This window comes from Hoplias malabaricus, chromosome 11 (genome assembly GCF_029633855.1).
Source record: "Hoplias malabaricus isolate fHopMal1 chromosome 11, fHopMal1.hap1, whole genome shotgun sequence".
NCBI classification, from domain to species: Eukaryota; Metazoa; Chordata; class Actinopteri; order Characiformes; family Erythrinidae; genus Hoplias; species Hoplias malabaricus.
The window spans coordinates 41,403,351-41,423,664 of NC_089810.1; the positions used below are offsets into that span (position 1 = coordinate 41,403,351).

Genomic DNA, 20,314 nt, shown 5'->3' on the forward strand with positions numbered 1-20,314 from the left:
AACATGAACCTGACCCAAATCGTCACCAGCGATTAAACTCAATTTGTTCCTCCGAAAGCCACATGCGACTTGCTCCGCTGACCTTTTGGGATAAAATTAGAGCTGTGACGGCCGGGATTGGGAATCGATAAATGGCCACAGTTTCGGAACAGAAATACCTTAACGTTATTTCGTGTCCTTGTGCGGCGCCGAAGACAGAAGGACGTCCGCTGGACTCCGAATAGAAGCTTATAACTAGTGAGGAATCTGATCCTTCACTTCACTTGTGTTGCATAAGGCATTGCCAACATTAGAACATTCAGATACAGAGGAACAGTCAGGTCTTAGGATCAGTTTGTACATGTTTAAGTACAAGCAGTGTCAGGATTTGTACAGTGTGTTTGTTTAATGGTTTGGGAGTAAGGTTTAGGGCTGAACAGTCATTGGTTTGATTCCCTTGACCGGCAGGAATATTGGAGATGGTGGGAGTGAAGGAACAGCACTGTTCTCCTTCCTCAATCTACAGCTGAAGTGCTTTGAGCAAGGAACTGAACCCATAAGCTCATATTCATTCATTCATCCATTCATTATCTGTAACCCTTATCCAATTCAGGGTCACGGGTTTGTCCAGAGCCTACCTGGAATCATTAGGCGCAAGGCAGGAATACACCCTGGAGGGGGCGCCAGTCCTTCACAGGGCAACACACAACTCACACACTCACACTTATGGACACTTTTAAGTCACCAATCCACTTAACAATGTATGTTTTTGAACTGTGGGAGGAAACCAGAGCACCCGGAGGAAACCCACATGGACACAGAGAGAACACACCACACTCCTCACAGACAGTCACCTGGAGGAAACCCACATGGACACAGAGAGAACACACCACACTCCTCACAGACAGTCACCCGGAGGAAACCCACATGGACACAGAGAGAACACACCACACTCCTCACAGACAGTCACCCGGAGGAAACCCACATGGACACAGAGAGAACACACCACACTCCTCACAGACAGTCACCCGGAGGAAACTCACATGGACACAGAGAGAACACACCACACTCCTCACAGACAGTCACCCGGAGGAAACCCACGCAGACACAGAGAGAACACACCACACTCCTCACAGACAGTCACCCGGAGGAAACCCACGCAGACACAGGGAGAACACACCACACTCCCCACAGACAGTCACCCGGAGGAAACCCACATGGACACAGAGAGAACACACCACACTCCTCACAGACAGTCACCCGGAGGAAACCCACATGGACACAGAGAGAACACACCACACTCCTCACAGACAGTCACCCGGAGGAAACCCACATGGACACAGAGAGAACACACCACACTCCTCACAGACAGTCACCCGGAGGAAACTCACATGGACACAGAGAGAACACACCACACTCCTCACAGACAGTCACCCGGAGCAGGAATCGAACCCACAACCTCCAGGTCCCTGGAGCTGTGTGACTGGGACACTACCTGCTGCACCACCGTGCCGCCCGAGTATTGACATTATGGTTTTAAATGCAATTTTTGTGACGACTGGCGTCAAGAAGAACATCCAGCGTCTCTGCTTTCAACGCTCTTCATTAAAACTCTCAGAAATACATCAGAGAGTAAGAACAAGCCACAGGCAGCATGTGGGTGTTGGGGCGTAAAGAGACTCAGCCGGAGCCTCCCCAAAGATGCAGTGTTTCACTCTGAGGGTGAGGGCTCTGACTAAACACAGTTCTCACTACAAAGAGAGACCCGACAGATCCAAACACCAATAAACAACCTAACAGCATCTGGTCTATTACTCCAACCCTCACAGCACACAAGAATGAAAATAAAACCCCAAAAAATTGAAAAACTGGACCCGCACAACTTACAGTTTCAAGTTCATTTCACTCTTCACTGGAATAATTCAAACACTGTATTCTGTCAAACCACGTCTAAAGCATGAAAAGAAGCAGCAAGAAGCTGTCGCTAATGGAAGAGGATCTGAACTAAAGGGTGGTCACCGGATGTGAGTTAGGGTCCAGTGTGAATTGGGAACTGTGATGATCTGAAGCATGATAAACATCTTCTTTGAAAACTGAAAGCAAGTCTTCCACAAACACAGGAAGGTGTAATAAAAGCCAAAGATTGGAAACACTGTCTCACAGTTTCATTTCCCTTTGCTCATTAAACCATTCCTGAGATGGACCTGGGGTTAGAGGGTGGTCAAAAAGAAGTGATGTAGTGCTGAGGTGTTAAAGGCCACAATGTCACACCACAAAAAAATATTTCTCTGTGTGTGTGTGTGTGTGAGAGAGGGACTGTGTGTGTCTCAGTGTACGGCAAGCATGATGCAACTCTTGGCTGAGGGGTCACTCTTGACTACTCACCCTGGCTATAATTGGGCTTCCAGTCAGAATGTGATTTCATCATCCTGTTCAGCTAACAAGGGCATGAATCAACAGAGCCGCAGTGAACCTATAACTACACAGAGCTCAGGACAGACATGCACTCGGACACTTGGATTCTAACGTACGTATACATGGGATACGCTTGGATTCCCATTGCCAGGATTTCTCAAATTCCTTTAAAGACGCTCAGAGAAGCAAGAGTCATAGTATAAAAAATGAACCGTCATTTGACACCACACACGTGTGTATTGGTGAGGTCCTGCTGGTGTGTGTTCGTATCAGTAAATCAACAATGAGAAGAGGACTGTCAAAATAAGTATTATGAGTAACTTAGTAACTTAGATATGGGAATGTAACCCGTTTACCTGTCTGTACATGAATGAGTGCCATGGAAGACGACCAGATTACAGCCAACGTTCCAGTCCAAGCACCATCCCTCGAGGACGAAGAGCCAGAGCCAGTCATTAAATTTCCACTTGTTTTGAAATGGGAAGTTGAAGCAAACTCGCCAAGCAAATAAAATAAAACTATGAGAGGACTGTGGCTGTTTGCTTCTCCTGAGTCCTTTATGTCACCATAAGTTGATAAGAGGATAACTAGTGCCCCCAGTGGATGGAGTTTGTATATTACTGTGCTAACAATGACGAAAGTATTTGAATCTGAATTTTGAATATTGGAATTATATTTGTATTGCATTTAATAAACTAGGGCGGCACGGTGGCGCAGCAGGTAGTGTCACAGTCACACAGCGACTCTCTAGGGTCCTGGAGGTTGTGGGTTCGATTCCCGCTCCGGGTGACTGTCTGTGAGGAGTGTGGTGTGTTCTCTCTGTGTCTGCGTGGGTTTCCTCCGGGTGACTGTCTGTGAGGAGTGTGGTGTGTTTTCCCTGTGTCTGCGTGGGTTTCCTCCGGGTGACTGGAGTTTCAGATTCAGATACTTAGGGCACTGATTTAGCTTCAGAGCTATTCTAAGAATCTACAACCCTACAACTGTGACTTTGTAGGTGTAGCATAGCTAGGCTGTGTCTCAGCGGTGCTCTCTGGTTCCCTATGTACTGAATAAGTACATAGTTAACACGAGGACCCTGCTACCACAGACAATGATAGTGAGCTGACTCAATTCAATGCAACACAGACCTAAAGAGAGCTCACAACCACATCGACAACATCGAATAGACAGCTCCCTCATTACGTGGAGTTTAGCCATTAATCATCTCTGAGACAGTATAGTGTTTTCATTTCATTAACTTTTATGTTTAGTTTACACAGAGATACAATTACAATCATGTTCCAGTCGCACGCCTCATCAAATGCTATTTATTCACTTCATAAGTAGCATATCATCGCTGTCCAAAGAAAAACCTGTATCTGTGTGTGTGTGGAGGTATAGTTTACTGCATCATTTGAACACAGCAGCCGTCCTTCACACTGTGTGAACATTTCATCATGAATGGACCAATAGTAACGCTCCAAAACCATGCTCTTCCACTCAAAGTGAAGTAGGGTTTCTTCTGTAAAGGTACAATTCTGGAGAATTTCTTGGTACCTTTGGTGACAATGCTGTCAACTAATAGTTAAATATACAATCAGAAAACCTACTGTTCAAGTGTATTTTACTATTCCACCGCATCTTTTTAAATGAGCTACTACTAATTCAATGTCAATAGAGAGTTCAACAAAATGGAGGACAATGCTAACTGCAAAAATCCAATGACTGCAGGGTGCAGGGGCAAAGCAAGGCAAATGAATGAGGAACGTTTGATAACGTTTGATCTTTTCTACAAAACCAGCCACTGCACAAAACACAGAACTGCATAGGACTTCATGTAAGACCCTCTAAACACCCAGCAAGGAACTATGAGCTTTCTCTTCACGCCATCCCATGACACCATGTCAAATGGAGGCATAGTATATTTGATACACACTACCTACATCTATGTTAGTGCACATACACATGTTTACCTCTTCATGCATGCTGTATATTCATAAATAATTACAGGGCTTCGCTTGCGGCGGAGCAGAGTGGGACGGGACCCAATGCCGGCTCACTGCGTTTGATTGATGATATGATTGATCCTTATATTTTAGTACGACACCTAGAAACAAACCCTATACTTTCACCACAGCTGCTAGTAAGGGTCTGAAAAGGCAAGGCAAGGCAAGGCAAGGCAAGGCAAGGCAAGGCAAGGTTTCCTCCCACTCAGGCCGTTAAGTCCAGCACGGTTTAATTCTGTCGGCAGGAAGCCAAGAGACCACTGGCTGAGTGGCTAGCTTAATTAAACTTTCATCCCACAAATACCCCTGCACATTTAATGATCTCATTCCACATGAATTATAGATATGACCGAATGAACAGAGGAGTAGATTGAGCTAAAAAAAAAATAAGAGGGAGAGTGTAAAGGAAGGAGGGAAGAATGGAGACTGACTACCAGCAAGACGCCCACGGGGTGGATGGATGTAGCAATCAGAAAGAGGGTGACATCACGCTCAGGGCTGGGGGCCTATATCTGGGGTCCTCCATGGGCTCTCGGTCGTGTTAACGCTCACTCGCATCCATCTCGCTCTGGGCTTGACCTCACCACAAATCCATGTCCACTCGGTTCGCACAAACGAATTTAAACGATTTTCACCTCGCTCTAAAAGTAGTCAATAAGTGAAATCATAAATCACCATTTAGCACTGGGCAGCTTTTGTCCATTTTATGGATAATAATTTATTAATTCATACATTAATTATCTGTTACCCTTATCCAATTCAGGGTCACAGTGGGTCCAGAGTCTACCTGTAATCATTGGGCGCAAGGTGGGAATACACCCTGGAGGGGGCGCCAGTCCTTCACAGGGCAACACACACACACGGACACTTCTGAGTCGCCAATCCACCTGCCAACGTGTGTTTTTGGACTGTGGGAGGAAACCGGAGCACCCAGAGGAAACCCACGCAGACACAGAGAGAACACACCACACTCCTCACAGACAGTCACCCGGAGGAAACCCACGCAGACACAGAGAGAACACACCACACTCCTCACAGACAGTCACCCGGAGGAAACCCACGCAGACACAGGGAGAACACACCACACTCCTCACAGACAGTCACCTGGAGCGGGTTTCCTCCGGGTGACTGTCTGTGAGGAGTGTGGTGTGTTCTCCCTGTGTCTGCGTGGGTTTCCTCCGGGTGCTCCGGTTTCCTCCCACAGTCCAAAAACACACGTTGGTAGGTGGATTGGCGACTCAAAAGTGTCCGTAGGTGTGAGTGAATGTGTGTGTTTGTGTTGCCCTTTGAAGGACTGGCGCCCCCTCCAGGGTGTATGTTTTTATATTTTTATTTGTTGTTTTCCTTAGTTATGTTTAAAACTTTTGTATGTGTTTACAATTACGTTTATGATTTACGAGCAGCAGCTGTATTTTGGTCTGTGATAATGTTTGATGTATCTACAGGGTTGAGGGACGTACAGTAACCCCTCGTGATCGATGAATGATCCGTTTGATGGAGAAAACAGACCCCGCGAACTGTGCGTACGACACGGGAAACGAATGAACTTTGAAAAACTATATAAACGTGAAAGTGTCACCGATACGAAGAGAGTGAGCCGTACAAAGTTAAGCTGGTGTCCATTGTGTCTGTAGCTCAAAGCCAAAGAGACAACTTCAGACAATTGTTATAGCTTTGTCTGACACTTTGATGACACTTGGGCTCTGAAGGAAAGAGTTACAGAATAACTATTAACTATTAAGAAAACTGCACTCCTAAAAACCTTAGATGTCCACATAGCGCTGTCTTTTTTGAACCTCTACCCGTGTTGAAAAGATGATATGCTTCAAAAAGAAAAAAGCTAAACTGCTGGTGTTCTCTGGACAATGGGCTGTTCACCCCAGAGCCCTGATCTTGAAAGGCCTTTGTCTAATTTGGAACATGCGAATCCCTGTTAAATTCCGTTTACACCACTCAGCCATTCAGAATGGCTTTGTGAGGTCGTCTTTTTCAGTCCCTCTGGGTGGGCCCACATTTCAGTCTAGAACTCAAAATGCTTAAGTGTTTTCTTAATGACAAAGCTCCCATCTGGATGGCACCCTCTTAGCGTTATTGCACTAGCCGTTTAGCGTTAGCTCAGCCAGGCGGAAACGTCTCGCATATGAGGGACGTGTGTTAATTGAAGCCTCCAGCATGGTCCCTGGAAAAGATTCCACAATTGCTATCCACTCCATCAAGGTAAACCAGTGTTTCTGACCTTGTGTTAAGATCTGGAGGAGCATAAAGAAAATGTGAAGTTATGCAGGGAATCGATAAAACGAAGGCATAAGCCAATACGAGGACAGGGCACGACACGCAAATTAAATACAGTGAGGTTAATGAAGTCGATAAAGTCTTATTACGCTATCGGGCGCTTGTATGAGCCTGGTGCTTTCATTCCAGTCAGTTAAAGGCAAGTGTGATGAGGTCATTCTGTGCGTAATTAGCTTTGCCTTTCAGGGCAGCTTCCGTCCAAGTCGTGACTGGCAACGAGCGAAGAGCGAGGCAACCCTCTGGCGAGGAACGCTTGTGTCTTGCTAGCATCCGTCCCATGAAATCGGCCTTTAATATTTCATCAGGGAGCAGGCTAACAACTGCAGATCTGAGGAGCAAAGAGAACATCCTTTTGTCCTTCTCTCGTTCCCTTTCTTTCTCTTCTTTTGTCTCTGGTAGAGTGCAGCGTAGCCTGAAATCTTAACACGCTGCAGACTTTCTCCCAGCATTCCTGATGATGGACTAAATTGGGAACGGCCAAGAATCAACACCGCCACCTTCTGGCTGAATATGAACCAACACGTCAAGGGTTGCACACTTCAGAGGAAGCAGAATGTTCAAAGCAGGACCTTACCCGTCAAAAACAGCTGAAAAGCCATGGCCAGTTGAATACAGTCCCTGAAAAGTCCCTCAAAGACCTAGGGGCAGGAAAGCGAGAAACAGACGAGCAGACGCCCACCAAGTGGAGACCAACATTGTCCATGTTCTCAGCACTTTTCGGAAACATAGATCACAGCACGTTCCACAGAAGATCACCTTTAAGCAGAAGGTGTAATATGTGAGAGGTGCATGCCGTCACTGCCGTAACGAGAGAGTGAGACGGGGCCTGCCACTCAATCACAGTAAAGCATCTCCAGCCTTAAACATGCTGAAGTCACTCTGGTTATTTGTGAAAATATTTTCCTTGTCCTCCACCACCCACCCACCTTTTCTTAAGCTGAGGTCCGCACTGTGGTCTTTGAGCTGGAGACGTTCCAGCTTCATGAACGCAGCTCGGCAAGAGAAAGGACAAAGGAGAATGATGCTGCTTTTGAAGGAAACAAAAACAGTGTGAGGGACAGCTGCTGTGTTCAAATGATGCAGTGAATGAAAAATCTGCAGAAATTGAGGTACGTTTTTATTTGGAAAGTGATAATACATTAATTGTAGGCTTTAAATATTGTGTTGATGTCATTCGCCTCGTTTCATCTCCAGGACTTTTATTGTGTTCTGTTATTCTCCACAGTCGTATAATGAAAGATTACAGAGACCCCCCTCTCCTTCTGGAGAAGAGAATGTAATGAACTTTTAGAGAACACAACTGGACTCTAACACCACTGCTGTACCTTTAAAGATACACTACACTGTCTGTGCCTTTAAAGATACACTACACTGTTTGGAGCTTTAAAGATACACTACACTGTTTGTACCTTTAAAGATACACTACACTGTTTGGAGCTTTAAAGATACACTACACTGTTTGGAGCTTTAAAGATACACTACACTGTTTGGAGCTTTAAAGATACACTACACTGTCTGTACCTTTAAAGATACACTACACCGTTTGGAGCTTTAAAGATACACTACACCGTTTGGAGCTTTAAAGATACACTACACCGTTTGGAGCTTTAAAGATACACTACACTGTTTGGAGCTTTAAAGATACACTACACCGTTTGTACCTTTAAAGATACACTACACCGTTTGGAGCTTTAAAGATACACTACACTGTTTGGAGCTTTAAAGATACACTACACTGTTTGGAGCTTTAAAGATACACTACACCGTTTGGAGCTTTAAAGATACACTACACCGTTTGGAGCTTTAAAGATTCACTACACTGTTTGGAGCTTTAAAGATACACTACACTGTTTGGAGCTTTAAAGATACACTACACCGTTTGGAGCTTTAAAGATTCACTACACTGTTTGGAGCTTTAAAGATACACTACACTGTTTGGAGCTTTAAAGATTCACTACACTGTTTGGAGCTTTAAATATACACTACACCGTTTGTACCTTTAAAGATACACTACACCGTTTGGAGCTTTAAAGATACACTACACTGTTTGGAGCTTTAAAGATACACTACACTGTTTGGAGCTTTAAAGATACACTACACTGTTTGGAGCTTTAAAGATACACTACACTGTTTGGAGCTTTAAAGATACACTACACTGTTTGGAGCTTTAAAGATACACTACACTGTTTGGAGCTTTAAAGATACACTACACTGTTTGGAGCTTTAAAGATACACTACACTGTTTGGAGCTTTAAAGATTCACTACACTGTTTGGAGCTTTAAAGATACACTACACCGTTTGGAGCTTTAAAGATTCACTACACCGTTTGGAGCTTTAAAGATACACTACACTGTTTGGAGCTTTAAAGATACACTACACTGTTTGGAGCTTTAAAGATTCACTACACTGTTTGGAGCTTTAAAGATACACTACACTGTTTGGAGCTTTAAAGATACACTACACTGTTTGGAGCTTTAAAGATTCACTACACTGTTTGGAGCTTTAAAGATACACTACACCGTTTGTACCTTTAAAGATACACTACACTGTTTGGAGCTTTAAAGATTCACTACACCGTTTGTAGCTTTAAAGATACACTACACCGTTTGTAGCTTTAAAGATACACTACACCGTTTGTAGCTTTAAAGATACACTACACCGTTTGGAGCTTTAAAGATACACTACACCGTTTGGAGCTTTAAAGATACACTACACCGTTTGGAGCTTTAAAGATTCACTACACTGTTTGGAGCTTTAAAGATTCACTACACCGTTTGGAGCTTTAAAGATACACTACACCGTTTGGAGCTTTAAAGATACACTACACCGTTTGGAGCTTTAAAGATACACTACACCGTTTGGAGCTTTAAAGATACACTACACCGTTTGGAGCTTTAAAGATACACTACACTGTTTGGAGCTTTAAAGATACACTACACTGTTTGGAGCTTTAAAGATACACTACACTGTTTGGAGCTTTAAAGATACACTACACTGTTTGGAGCTTTAAAGATACACTACACTGTTTGGAGCTTTAAAGATACACTACACTGTTTGGAGCTTTAAAGATACACTACACTGTTTGGAGCTTTAAAGATTCACTACACTGTTTGGAGCTTTAAAGATACACTACACTGTTTGTAGCTTTAAAGATACACTACACTGTTTGGAGCTTTAAAGATTCACTACACCGTTTGTAGCTTTAAAGATACACTACACCGTTTGTACCTTTAAAGATACACTACACTGTTTGGAGCTTTAAAGATACACTACACCGTTTGTAGCTTTAAAGATACACTACACCGTTTGTACCTTTAAAGATACACTACACTGTTTGGAGCTTTAAAGATTCACTACACCGTTTGTAGCTTTAAAGATACACTACACCGTTTGTACCTTTAAAGATACACTACACTGTTTGGAGCTTTAAAGATACACTACACCGTTTGTACCTTTAAAGATACACTACACCGTTTGTACCTTTAAAGATACACTACACTGTTTGGAGCTTTAAAGGTACACTACACCGTTTGTAGCTTTAAAGATACACTACACCGTTTGTACCTTTAAAGATACACTACACCGTTTGGAGCTTTAAAGATACACTACACCGTTTGTACCTTTAAAGATACACTACACTGTTTGGAGCTTTAAAGATACACTACACCGTTTGTAGCTTTAAAGATACACTACACCGTTTGTACCTTTAAAGATACACTACACTGTTTGGAGCTTTAAAGATACACTACACTGTTTGTAGCTTTAAAGATTCACTACACTGTTTGGAGCTTTAAAGATACACTACACCGTTTGGAGCTTTAAAGATACACTACACCGTTTGGAGCTTTAAAGATACACTACACCGTTTGGAACTTTAAAGATACACTACACCGTTTGGAGCTTTAAAGATACACTACACCGTTTGTACCTTTAAAGATACACTACACTGTTTGGAGCTTTAAAGATACACTACACCGTTTGTAGCTTTAAAGATACACTACACTGTTTGGAGCTTTAAAGATTCACTACACCGTTTGGAGCTTTAAAGATACACTACACCGTTTGTAGCTTTAAAGATACACTACACCGTTTGTACCTTTAAAGATACACTACACTGTTTGGAGCTTTAAAGATTCACTACACTGTTTGGAGCTTTAAAGATACACTACACCGTTTGGAGCTTTAAAGATACACTACACCGTTTGGAGCTTTAAAGATACACTACACCGTTTGGAGCTTTAAAGATACACTACACTGTTTGGAGCTTTAAAGATACACTACACCGTTTGGAGCTTTAAAGATACACTACACCGTTTGGAGCTTTAAAGATACACTACACTGTTTGGAGCTTTAAAGATACACTACACCGTTTGGAGCTTTAAAGATACACTACACTGTTTGGAGCTTTAATGACACTAATGTTCCTTTAGACTACCTTTAATTCTGAGACCATGAGTAAAAGGAGTGTAAATTATTTGCTCACCACTCTGGGTGAGAGTGAGTGTGTGTGTGTATGCAAAAAATGGCTTATTGGAAAAATGTAAACATCTGTTCATCCATCATTTCATGTTTATAAATATAAAAACCCAGATTATTCATCTTTGCTTCAGTAACGTCCTCTGCACTTCTGACACGTCTTTAAATGATACTTCTGTGAAGTGAAGAACCACAGCTGTGGGTATGAGAACATTAGAACATTAATAAGTGCAGATACAGAGTGATGGATGAATTCTGAATAACAAACACCACTCCAGTGCATCCCAAACATGTTGGAAGACGCTACATCACTCCACAGGACACATTCCATCGCCGTAGTTCCTAGTGTTTTTGTGACTTTAGGTGGTCCTTGGCCTTAGGCTCATGTGTGGTTCTCAGTTGTTTCTCCGGAGATTATAAAAGCAGTACATGTACAAATCCTGGTCTGAATCCACAGTGGATGCTCCTTAAATTTGTTGAATTTACTAAATATAATTAGTCAGGGGCATCACGGTGGAGCAGCAGGTGGTGTCTCTGTCACAGCGCCAGGGTCCTGGAGGTTGTGGGTTCGAGTCCCACTCCAGGTGACTGTCTGTGAGGAGTGTGGTGTGTTCTCCCTGTGTCTGCGTGGGTTTCCTCCGGGTGACTGTCTGTGAGGAGTGTGGTGTGTTCTCCCTGTGTCTGCGTGGGTTTCCTCCGGGTGACTGTCTGTGAGGAGTGTGGTGTGTTCTCCCTGTGTCTGTGTGGGTTTCCTCCGGGTGACTGTCTGTGAGGAGTGTGGTGTGTTCTCCCTGTGTCTGCGTGGGTTTCCTCCGGGTGACTGTCTGTGAGGAGTGTGGTGTGTTCTCCCTGTGTCTGCGTGGGTTTCCTCCGGGTGACTGTCTGTGAGGAGTGTGGTGTGTTCTCTCTGTGTCTGCATGGGTTTCCTCCGGGTGACTGTCTATGAGGAGTGTGGTGTGTTCTCTCTGTGTCTGCGTGGGTTTCCACCGGGTGCTCCAGTTTCCTCCCATGCTCCAAAAACACACGTTGGTAGGTGGATTGGAGACTCAAAAGTGTCCATAGGTGTGAGTGTGTAATTGAATGTGTGAGTGTGTGTCACCCTGTGAAGGACTGGCGCCCCCTCCAGGGTGTGTTCCTGCCTTGTGCCCAGTGACTCCAGGTAGACTCTGAACCCACCGCAGCCCTGAACTGGATAACGGTTACAGACAATGAATGGATTAATAGAGTCAACAAAAGTTTGTGGAAATGGCATATTTCCACAAACTGTTTTGCAGGTGTTGTTTTATGCGCATTTCAAAGCACCAGTTGGAAACTCCTCATCGCTATTGGGATCCAGAATGATCAAAGTGACCTGAATACATCAGCAGTGTTTATGACGGCGCACACTTGACTGGCTCCCGACACAGCCGTGAAATACCGGCACCTGCTCGGGACCGCAGCTCCCAGTTTCATTAGCTCTCAGTGAGTCACTCAAATACTGTTCAGGAGGGAAAGTATGTGCATGAATCATGCAACATAGTAATGTGAGAGGAGGGAGCATTCTTCAGTGTCAGGGCTGCTGACTGAGACCTACCTCCAGTCATTTCAGATTACTCTCTCTCTCTCTCTCTCTCTGTCTCTCTTTATAAAAAAACCCTTTATATAAAATTCAGAGGATATTTCCTCAACTTCTGCTGCTCTTCAGTCTTCAGATTCCTGCTTGAAAATAGCAAAGGGTGTTCAAGAAACCCTAGTTTCAGTAAATGAGCAAAAAAAAAAAAAAAAAAAAACAAAGTGGGTTGGTCAGATGTGCTATGCTTCCCCTCCTTCTCTGCTCACAGAAAAGGAACGGTGAAGAGAAACCCCTCCAAATGCTAAAAAAATCAAGAAACAAGATAAAGATATTTCTTTATTCTTGTTATTTTTTGCTGTTACAGTTACATTAAGGTGGAACTGACTCTAAATTCTAGAGAGTGCTAACTGCATGGAACAGCTCGAGTTACACTTGAGTTTCTGTGGGAATTCAAACAGTGAATAAACACTTACAGACAATTTACACTTCAGACACCAACAAGATACAGTCGCTTCTTACTCACACACACCGCTCCACATTAAAAGATACAGTCGTTTCTTACTCACACACACCGCTCCACCTTAAAAGATACAGTAGCTTCTTACTCACACACACCGCTCCACCTTAAAAGATACAGTCGCTTCTTACTCACACACACCGCTCCACCTTAAAAGATACAGTCGCTTCTTACTCACACACACCGCTCCACCTTAAAAGATACAGTCGCTTCTTACTCACACACACCGCTCCACCTTAAAAGATACAGTCGCTTCTTACTCTCACACACCGCTCCACCTTAAAATATACAGTCGCTTCTTACTCACACACACCGCTCCACCTTAAAATATACAGTCGCTTCTTAATCACACACACCGCTCCACCTTAAAAGACAGTCGCTTCTTACTCACACACACCGCTCCACCTTAAAAGACACAGTCGCTTCTTAATCGCACACACCGCTCCACCTTAAAAGATACAGTCACTTCTTACTCACACACACCGCTCCACCTTAAAAGATACAGTCACTTCTTACTCACACACACCGCTCCAACCTAAAAGTGTGTTACTGTACAGTTAGACGTTCACTTTAATCAACGCATTGTAGGTGAAAATACTCCAGTGTCACTCTTGGTTCAGCTGTGTTTTAATAGAGTGTCATTAATTCTTCTGACACCGATATCTACTAAACTTTTCATAAACACAAAACACTGAAGGTGAACAGGCTCCATCCACGAGACCCATGTCACTGCAATAATTTACTGTGAAAAAGCAAAGATTTGGATTTAAAATTTATTTATTACTTAGTTAAAGGTTTAATAAAAACTGCTTTAAACACAGGTTCACAAACGAGTGCAGACTCTACTCTCTTAAAAATAAAGGTGATACAAAGGGTTCTTTGTGCAAGGCCACAGTAGAACCACTGTTGGTTCGATAAAGAACCGTGTTAGTTTAAGAGATGTGTGAGTGTGAAGAACATTTTAAAGGTTTACAGCTTTTGCAGGGAGTCTTCTACAAACGTTACACTTTCATGCGCATGTAAGACAAAAAGAACGACAGAAACTGTGTGATGTAGTGCAGTAAAAAAAAGATATTTGACTTTGAAAAGTTAAAATAAAGAAGTCACAGAAAACTTTAATATTTCAGTATATTTCAGTATTTCTCTATAACAGTCTGACTTATATATACTGACTTTACCTTGGTAGAAATTGCTGATGACAAAATAAGTTGTTTGTGAAGCAGCTGCACATAAGTTCCAGGCCGTGTCCGGTGTGAAGGGTCAGCTATAGCTAGGGTACACATTCTCTACAGAGGGTATATACGATCACCAGGCTTCGGGTTCTGTTCTCTACAGAAACGGAGCTCCATGAAGTACCTTTGGGAAGAGTTCCAGCAATTTTCCAAAACCAAGTTCAACAATCTGAACAAAACAGAACTCTGTACTGAGACCCTCGATTTCAGAAGAATCCTTAAATAAAACAGTTCTCCTTCACCTTGGAGCCCTTCCAGGAGATGGTCCCTGAAACATGGCTGAAAAAAAAAAAACATAGATAGATTTTTTTAATTAACCTTATTAACGAAGGAGCCAATGTCTAGGAGGCGATCTGATTAGAATGGCACTCGCGTCCAAGTCTCAGAGGATATTCGGGATTGCCTTGCCTCAGGCACTGGAAAGAAACATGCTACAATCAGCGGTCTGATCTCAGAAGGGTGTTATCAGCGTTGCTAATGAATATCCTGATTTAAGACGGGAACAAGGACCCCCTGCAGACTAGGATCTGATTATATACTGCGCTCCCAACAAGAACAGATAAAGACTCAGTGTCTCAGACACGCCTCACTGATATTTGGAAAACAAAATATGTTTCTTGGATTTCTTATAAAAAAAAACAAAAAAAAACGTTTGATTAATTCACTCCACAGTTCCACTCTGCACGTCTCTGAAGAGAAACAGCGCCACCATGTGGTCAATTAGAAGAATTACTTGAAAAAATACAACGACAAATCCAAGCTTACAACAGTAAATATCGACATATGGCAACACCTCCTTTACGGCGGGGTCGCGTCCCAATAAGCACACTTCTACACTAGATAGTACGCTTAGATTGGTACATGTACAATTCAGCCCAGTTTTCATTAGAATGTGAAGCTTAGAAAGTGCATATAAATATATTTATTTACTGCAATATGATTTTATATTTATTTTATAAAATCACTTTAAAATTTTGATAGACCAAGCCTTGCTATAAACACATTTAAATACCTTAAGGATGATTGTGCATTGAAAGAAAAACAAAAAAGCAAGCAAAACCTTTCATAACATTTGCATTTTGAAGAACTCCTGACAGAATTACGTTTGATGTCAAAGAAACACTATGAACCCTTATCCTATCAAACATTAAAATATTATATTAAAAACATATATAAACCCACAAAACCGAACTTAGTATTATTAATTGAGTTTACATGATTTATAAACATAAAAACAAAGACAATATATCGTCTCCAGTTGTAATCGTGCATTAAAATGTCCAGAAGTATGGACTACTTACTTTCGCTTTAAAAGTGAACTGTTGTTTTACAAACTAGCTTTGCGCCCTACACTTTTAGGGCACTAGATCGCATAATGGGAAGCACCGTGTCCATAAACATTGCTAGCGCAGCGGAGTTAGAAAGCTAGCGGGTGTTTGGGGCCTTGTACCTCGCGCAGAAATGGGGATCGCGGACGAAGCGGACCGGACTCTATTCGTGGGGAATCTGGACCCTCAGGTCTCAGAGGAGCTGCTGTTCGAGCTGTTCTTACAGGCGGGTTTTTTACGCTGGGTTTATCGGGGCTAAGGCTAAGGCTGAGGTTATGGCTGCTCCTGTGTGCTACCAAACGAGAAGCTGGTTAACCCGAACTCTAACGTTACACCAGCAATGTTTGTGCTCATATAAACATAGGAAGTGGATGTAGTTATAGAATTTAAATTAGTTTCTGTGTAAAATGTATAGTTTTCGCTTTTTACCTCAGGAGTCCACCAATGGCTGTGTTTACGTAGGTTGCTAAGCTAATAGTTAGCTAAAGCAACCGTCGTGTATTTAAAACTTTTGCTTGTAAAAAGCCACTCATATAGCTAGCTTTTGGTTTAAATAACGTCAATTTGAAAATATCCGTGCGCATGTGGCCGGTTTAATGACAGTAATAAATCTAAAATATAAATGTTCCCCGCACGTCTGCAGATACACAGCCGCCCTGAGGAGAGTCGCCGTTAAAGAGGAATCCCGCCACTTTTTCAAACTTTCTCTGCATTGATAGAGTTGTGGGCAAGGTCTCTCTCAGAGGTGTTCTGTTAATCACTTCTTAATAGAAACCAACTTCAATTTGATTGCCTTAAGCAGTGAATTTAAATGTCTGAAAATGGTAACGCCTCTAAACCCCACTCGTGTGTATGTGTGTATATATATATATATACACCCAGTAAACATTTAGCCGTTGATTCAACGTTGAAATAACGTAATGACTGCCGTCTAATCAACGTTCTCTTAAGGTTGAAAATGAAAGTTGAAAAGACGTCCAAACACAGACATTGAAAAGACGACTATTAGACGTATTTTGGACGTCCATTGACGTTATTAATTGGTCTCGAAATAAATTACTTGTATAAAAGACATTTTGGACGTCCACTGACGTTATCGATTGGTCACCACTTAACTAACTTATTAAGATGGATTTTGGACGTCCATTGACGTTTAAAATATGTCCTTGACGGACAGACTACTTTTAGACCTACTTTGAACGTCCAGGGATGTTCCTTGTTTACTGGGTATATATATACTCTCTCAGCTCCACTGACCCGCAAGAGAACTTCGGATCAGACACAGCAGTGCTGCTGGAGTTTTTAAACCCCTCAGTGTCTGCACTGAGAACAGTCCACCGACCAAAAACATCCAGCCGACAGCGTCCTGTGTCACTGATGAAGGACTAGAGGACGAGCGACACACACTGTGCAGCGACAGATGAGCTACTGTCTCTGACTCTACATCTACAAGGTGGACCAACGAGGGAGGAGTGTCTCACAGAGTGGACAGAGAGTGGACACAGGGTTTAAAAACTCCAGCAGCACTGCTATGTTCACTGCTGATCCACCCCTACCAGTGCAAAAAAAAAAAAAAAAAAAGATTTGAGTCACTTCAGCCTGGTAATGTGAGTAGTTAGCCTGTGTGTGTTTGTTTATTTTTAAACCTGCAGCAAGGCGTCAGTTTGTTTATGGTCCTAAACCAATTCTGTGTATTTGTTGGTTTGTAGGCTGGCCCATTGGTAAAAGTCAAAATCCCAAAGGACACTGAAGGAAGGTCAAAACAGTTTGCATTTGTGAATTTCAAACATGAAGTGTCGGTCCCGTATTGCATGAACCTGCTCAGTGGAATCAGGCTTTATGGAAGGCAGCTCAACATTCAATACAGAGCAGGTAGGACCGTTATGGACGCTCAGGAATTTGTTGTGACGTGATAAAGACTCTGAAAACTGGCTGGTCTTATGGGTTTATTACAGGTAGCAGTCACATTAATCAAGAGGGCAAGAGTCCTGCAAACTCCCAGAACCCCAGTCCGGCAAACACACCCAATCACCGGGGTGGCAGGTATCCTCCTCAAAATGCGGAAATTTTGCAGTGGTTTATTAAAGGTCTGGTGCTTTACTGCTTTTTGTTTAATCTCCAGATCTGACAGAACCCCAGAACAGATGGGCTCTCCATCATACTCCCCTCCACAGAACTTCCAGAGGTCTTTCTCATCGCCTGACAGTCTGCAGAGGCAAGCCATGGTGAGAACGCTCATCTTTGCTACTCAGATGCTTGTTCACAGCTTGTTTTTTAAAAGCATGTGATAGTCTGAGTGTTCCAGCAGAGTTAGTATTTAGCAGAAACCTTTCGGTGGTGATTTGAAAGAGTAAGATGCTGATCCCAGAAGTTCAGTTATTGGGAATTCACTCTGAACAACCCGGGGGAAAAAAAGACACTAAGATATCAGGAAGTAGTTTGCGCTGAACTACACAGAGCTGAAATCGTTCTTTTCCTCAGATGAACAACATGTGGCAGCTCCAGATGCAGCAGCTGAATGGCGTGTTCCAGCTCGGCATGCAGCAACAGTTCCGAGGTGGGAACAGCAGCCCCTGGCAGCAGGAAAACCCAAATCCCAGGAACCACCGCCACTCCCAGCAGCAAGACGACGGCGGTCATCACGGCCGAGATCACCGACACAGCGGGAGTGATCGTCATCGCCATGACAACCAGCGAGGAGAGTTTTACCAGCACGACGACCGTGGCGGAGGTCGAAACCGAGATTATCCGCCGGACAGACGCAGAGACTCTCGAGACGGAGGACGGTGGAAACGATACTGACGCAGCTCAAGACTTTCTTTGTGTTTTCTTTTTTAAATTCATTTTTTTTGTCATGTTTAAAAACTGTTCAAAATATGTTGATTTTACATTGTTTTCTAAAAGAGAACTTTTTAAACATTTGTAATTTCATGGGCTGTGACTTGCCCCTTATGAGATGCTATATATCAACTATAAATTTTGACAAAAAAAGAGTTCTCTATGGAACCTAAAACAGTGATATGGAGAAAGCATTTTATTCACCTGCTTGGGTTTTTATAAACCACATTTTAAACACTTATTCAGATCTCAGGGGTCAGTTTCCAATCCCCCCCTTTTTTTTTAGCAAATTATTTAATTAGATTTTTAATAACATGTGGCCTACAGCTCTCTTTTTGTTATTTGGATTAGTCATGTTTGTCAGGACTAGGATGTACCTTCTCTAATTTCTCAGTCCTTTAAAAGAAAAAAAAAACCTGTTTAATGTTTTAGTAAATAAGGGCGTTTATGTACTTTACCAGCAGGGGATAGTTTACAGTAAAAGTGTGTAATAATCCTGGGAAATTAAATTTTGTTATATTTGAAGATTTGCAAAGAATTTTTTTTTTGTGAATTCTCAGGAGATTTTTCCAGAATTAAGAGTCTGTCTTTAATGTTTAAATTTTTTAAAGGTTCTGTGATGGGGCTTGAGGTGAATTTGTTAAGTCAATATTGTGCTTTCAGAGAAACTCTACAAAATAATTTTCAGTTGTAAATACATATCTTTTTTTAAAAGAAGAAAAAAACATGTCCAGCCTTGTTTGATATTGTAATCGTTTTGAATCATACCGGTCTCTGGTTGTTGTGTGTTTTTATTTTTTTTTTTTTTTGTTTAATTTGGTCCACTTTGTCATTAACCTCACGGCAGCGAAATGCCATCTGGAGGTTTTTAGACAACGGAGAGACTCCAAACGCTGAAAAGCACCAACCGAGATGAGGATGTTGCTCTATTCCTGCTCCATAGGGGGTAACACTGACTTATTTTTGCTGTTTTCTATCACTTTCAGGTGGAACTGTCTCCAAACTCGGGACACGGCTAACTGCATTAGCGACAGTGCTACAAAACTAAACAGCTTGAGTTACAAATGAGTTTCTCTTTTTTTTCCCTCCATCAAAAACAATTTCACCTTAAAAGATGTTTCAATTTGGAATGTAAACAACCAGAGAGAACTGTGCTTGTCCACAATAGTAGACGTTACCTTTAATGACAATATAAAGTTATTGACAAAGTTACTGGACTGTAACGTCTGGTTGGTGTGGTACAGTGGTATCATCAATGGCTCTCATGTGAGAGATCTGGGTTTGATACCAGTCTGTGCTACACCAAGAGGAGTCCTTGGGCAAGACTCCTAACACTGCGTTGGCCTACATGAAATACCAGTAATCAATCTGGTAAATCAATCTGGATAAGAGCATCTGCCAAAATGCCATAACTGTAAATGTAATGCCTTAAGTTTCAAAAGATGATAATTTGGGCTGTTGATCTTTTACACATAATCTATTCTGTACACGTCTCTGTAAGGATTAGCCAAAGAACGTTCCCATTTGTGATTTTGACATCCTTTGCATACCAGCAGTTTTGGCAAGTGTCCTCACACTTCACTAAATCCACAAACCTGATCAGGTGAAGAAGAACTAGGATTTGAGCGCTGACAAGTTAATCGCATGGCATCAGGAACGAGTTCCTAGAGAAGAGAACACAATGGAACGGCATTGGAAA

General features: G+C 42.5%; 1 protein-coding gene across 1 annotated transcript; it reads left to right on the plus strand.

Annotated features, from left to right (window-relative positions):
• The first annotated feature begins 15,790 nt into the window (after positions 1 to 15,790).
• On the plus strand, positions 15,791 to 19,737 carry rbm7 (RNA binding motif protein 7). The gene is made up of 5 exons (XM_066684244.1): positions 15,791 to 16,003; positions 17,487 to 17,649; positions 17,733 to 17,820; positions 17,900 to 18,002; positions 18,259 to 19,737. Exons 1-5 carry the CDS (start codon positions 15,911 to 15,913, stop codon positions 18,577 to 18,579), a joined length of 768 nt encoding a protein of 255 aa, XP_066540341.1. The 5' UTR covers positions 15,791 to 15,910; the 3' UTR covers positions 18,580 to 19,737.
• The last annotated feature ends 577 nt before the right edge of the window (positions 19,738 to 20,314 follow it).

Excerpts from the sequence above, each read along its gene's own strand:
- rbm7 (XM_066684244.1), top strand. The coding sequence starts at position 15,911 with ATGGGGATCGCGGACGAAGCGGACCGGACTCTATTCGTGGGGAATCTG. Across the intron at positions 17,821-17,899 it reads CCCAATCACCGGGGTGGCAG|ATCTGACAGAACCCCAGAAC; the intron begins GTATCCTCCTCA and ends TTTAATCTCCAG. Across the intron at positions 18,003-18,258 it reads GTCTGCAGAGGCAAGCCATG|ATGAACAACATGTGGCAGCT; the intron begins GTGAGAACGCTC and ends TCTTTTCCTCAG.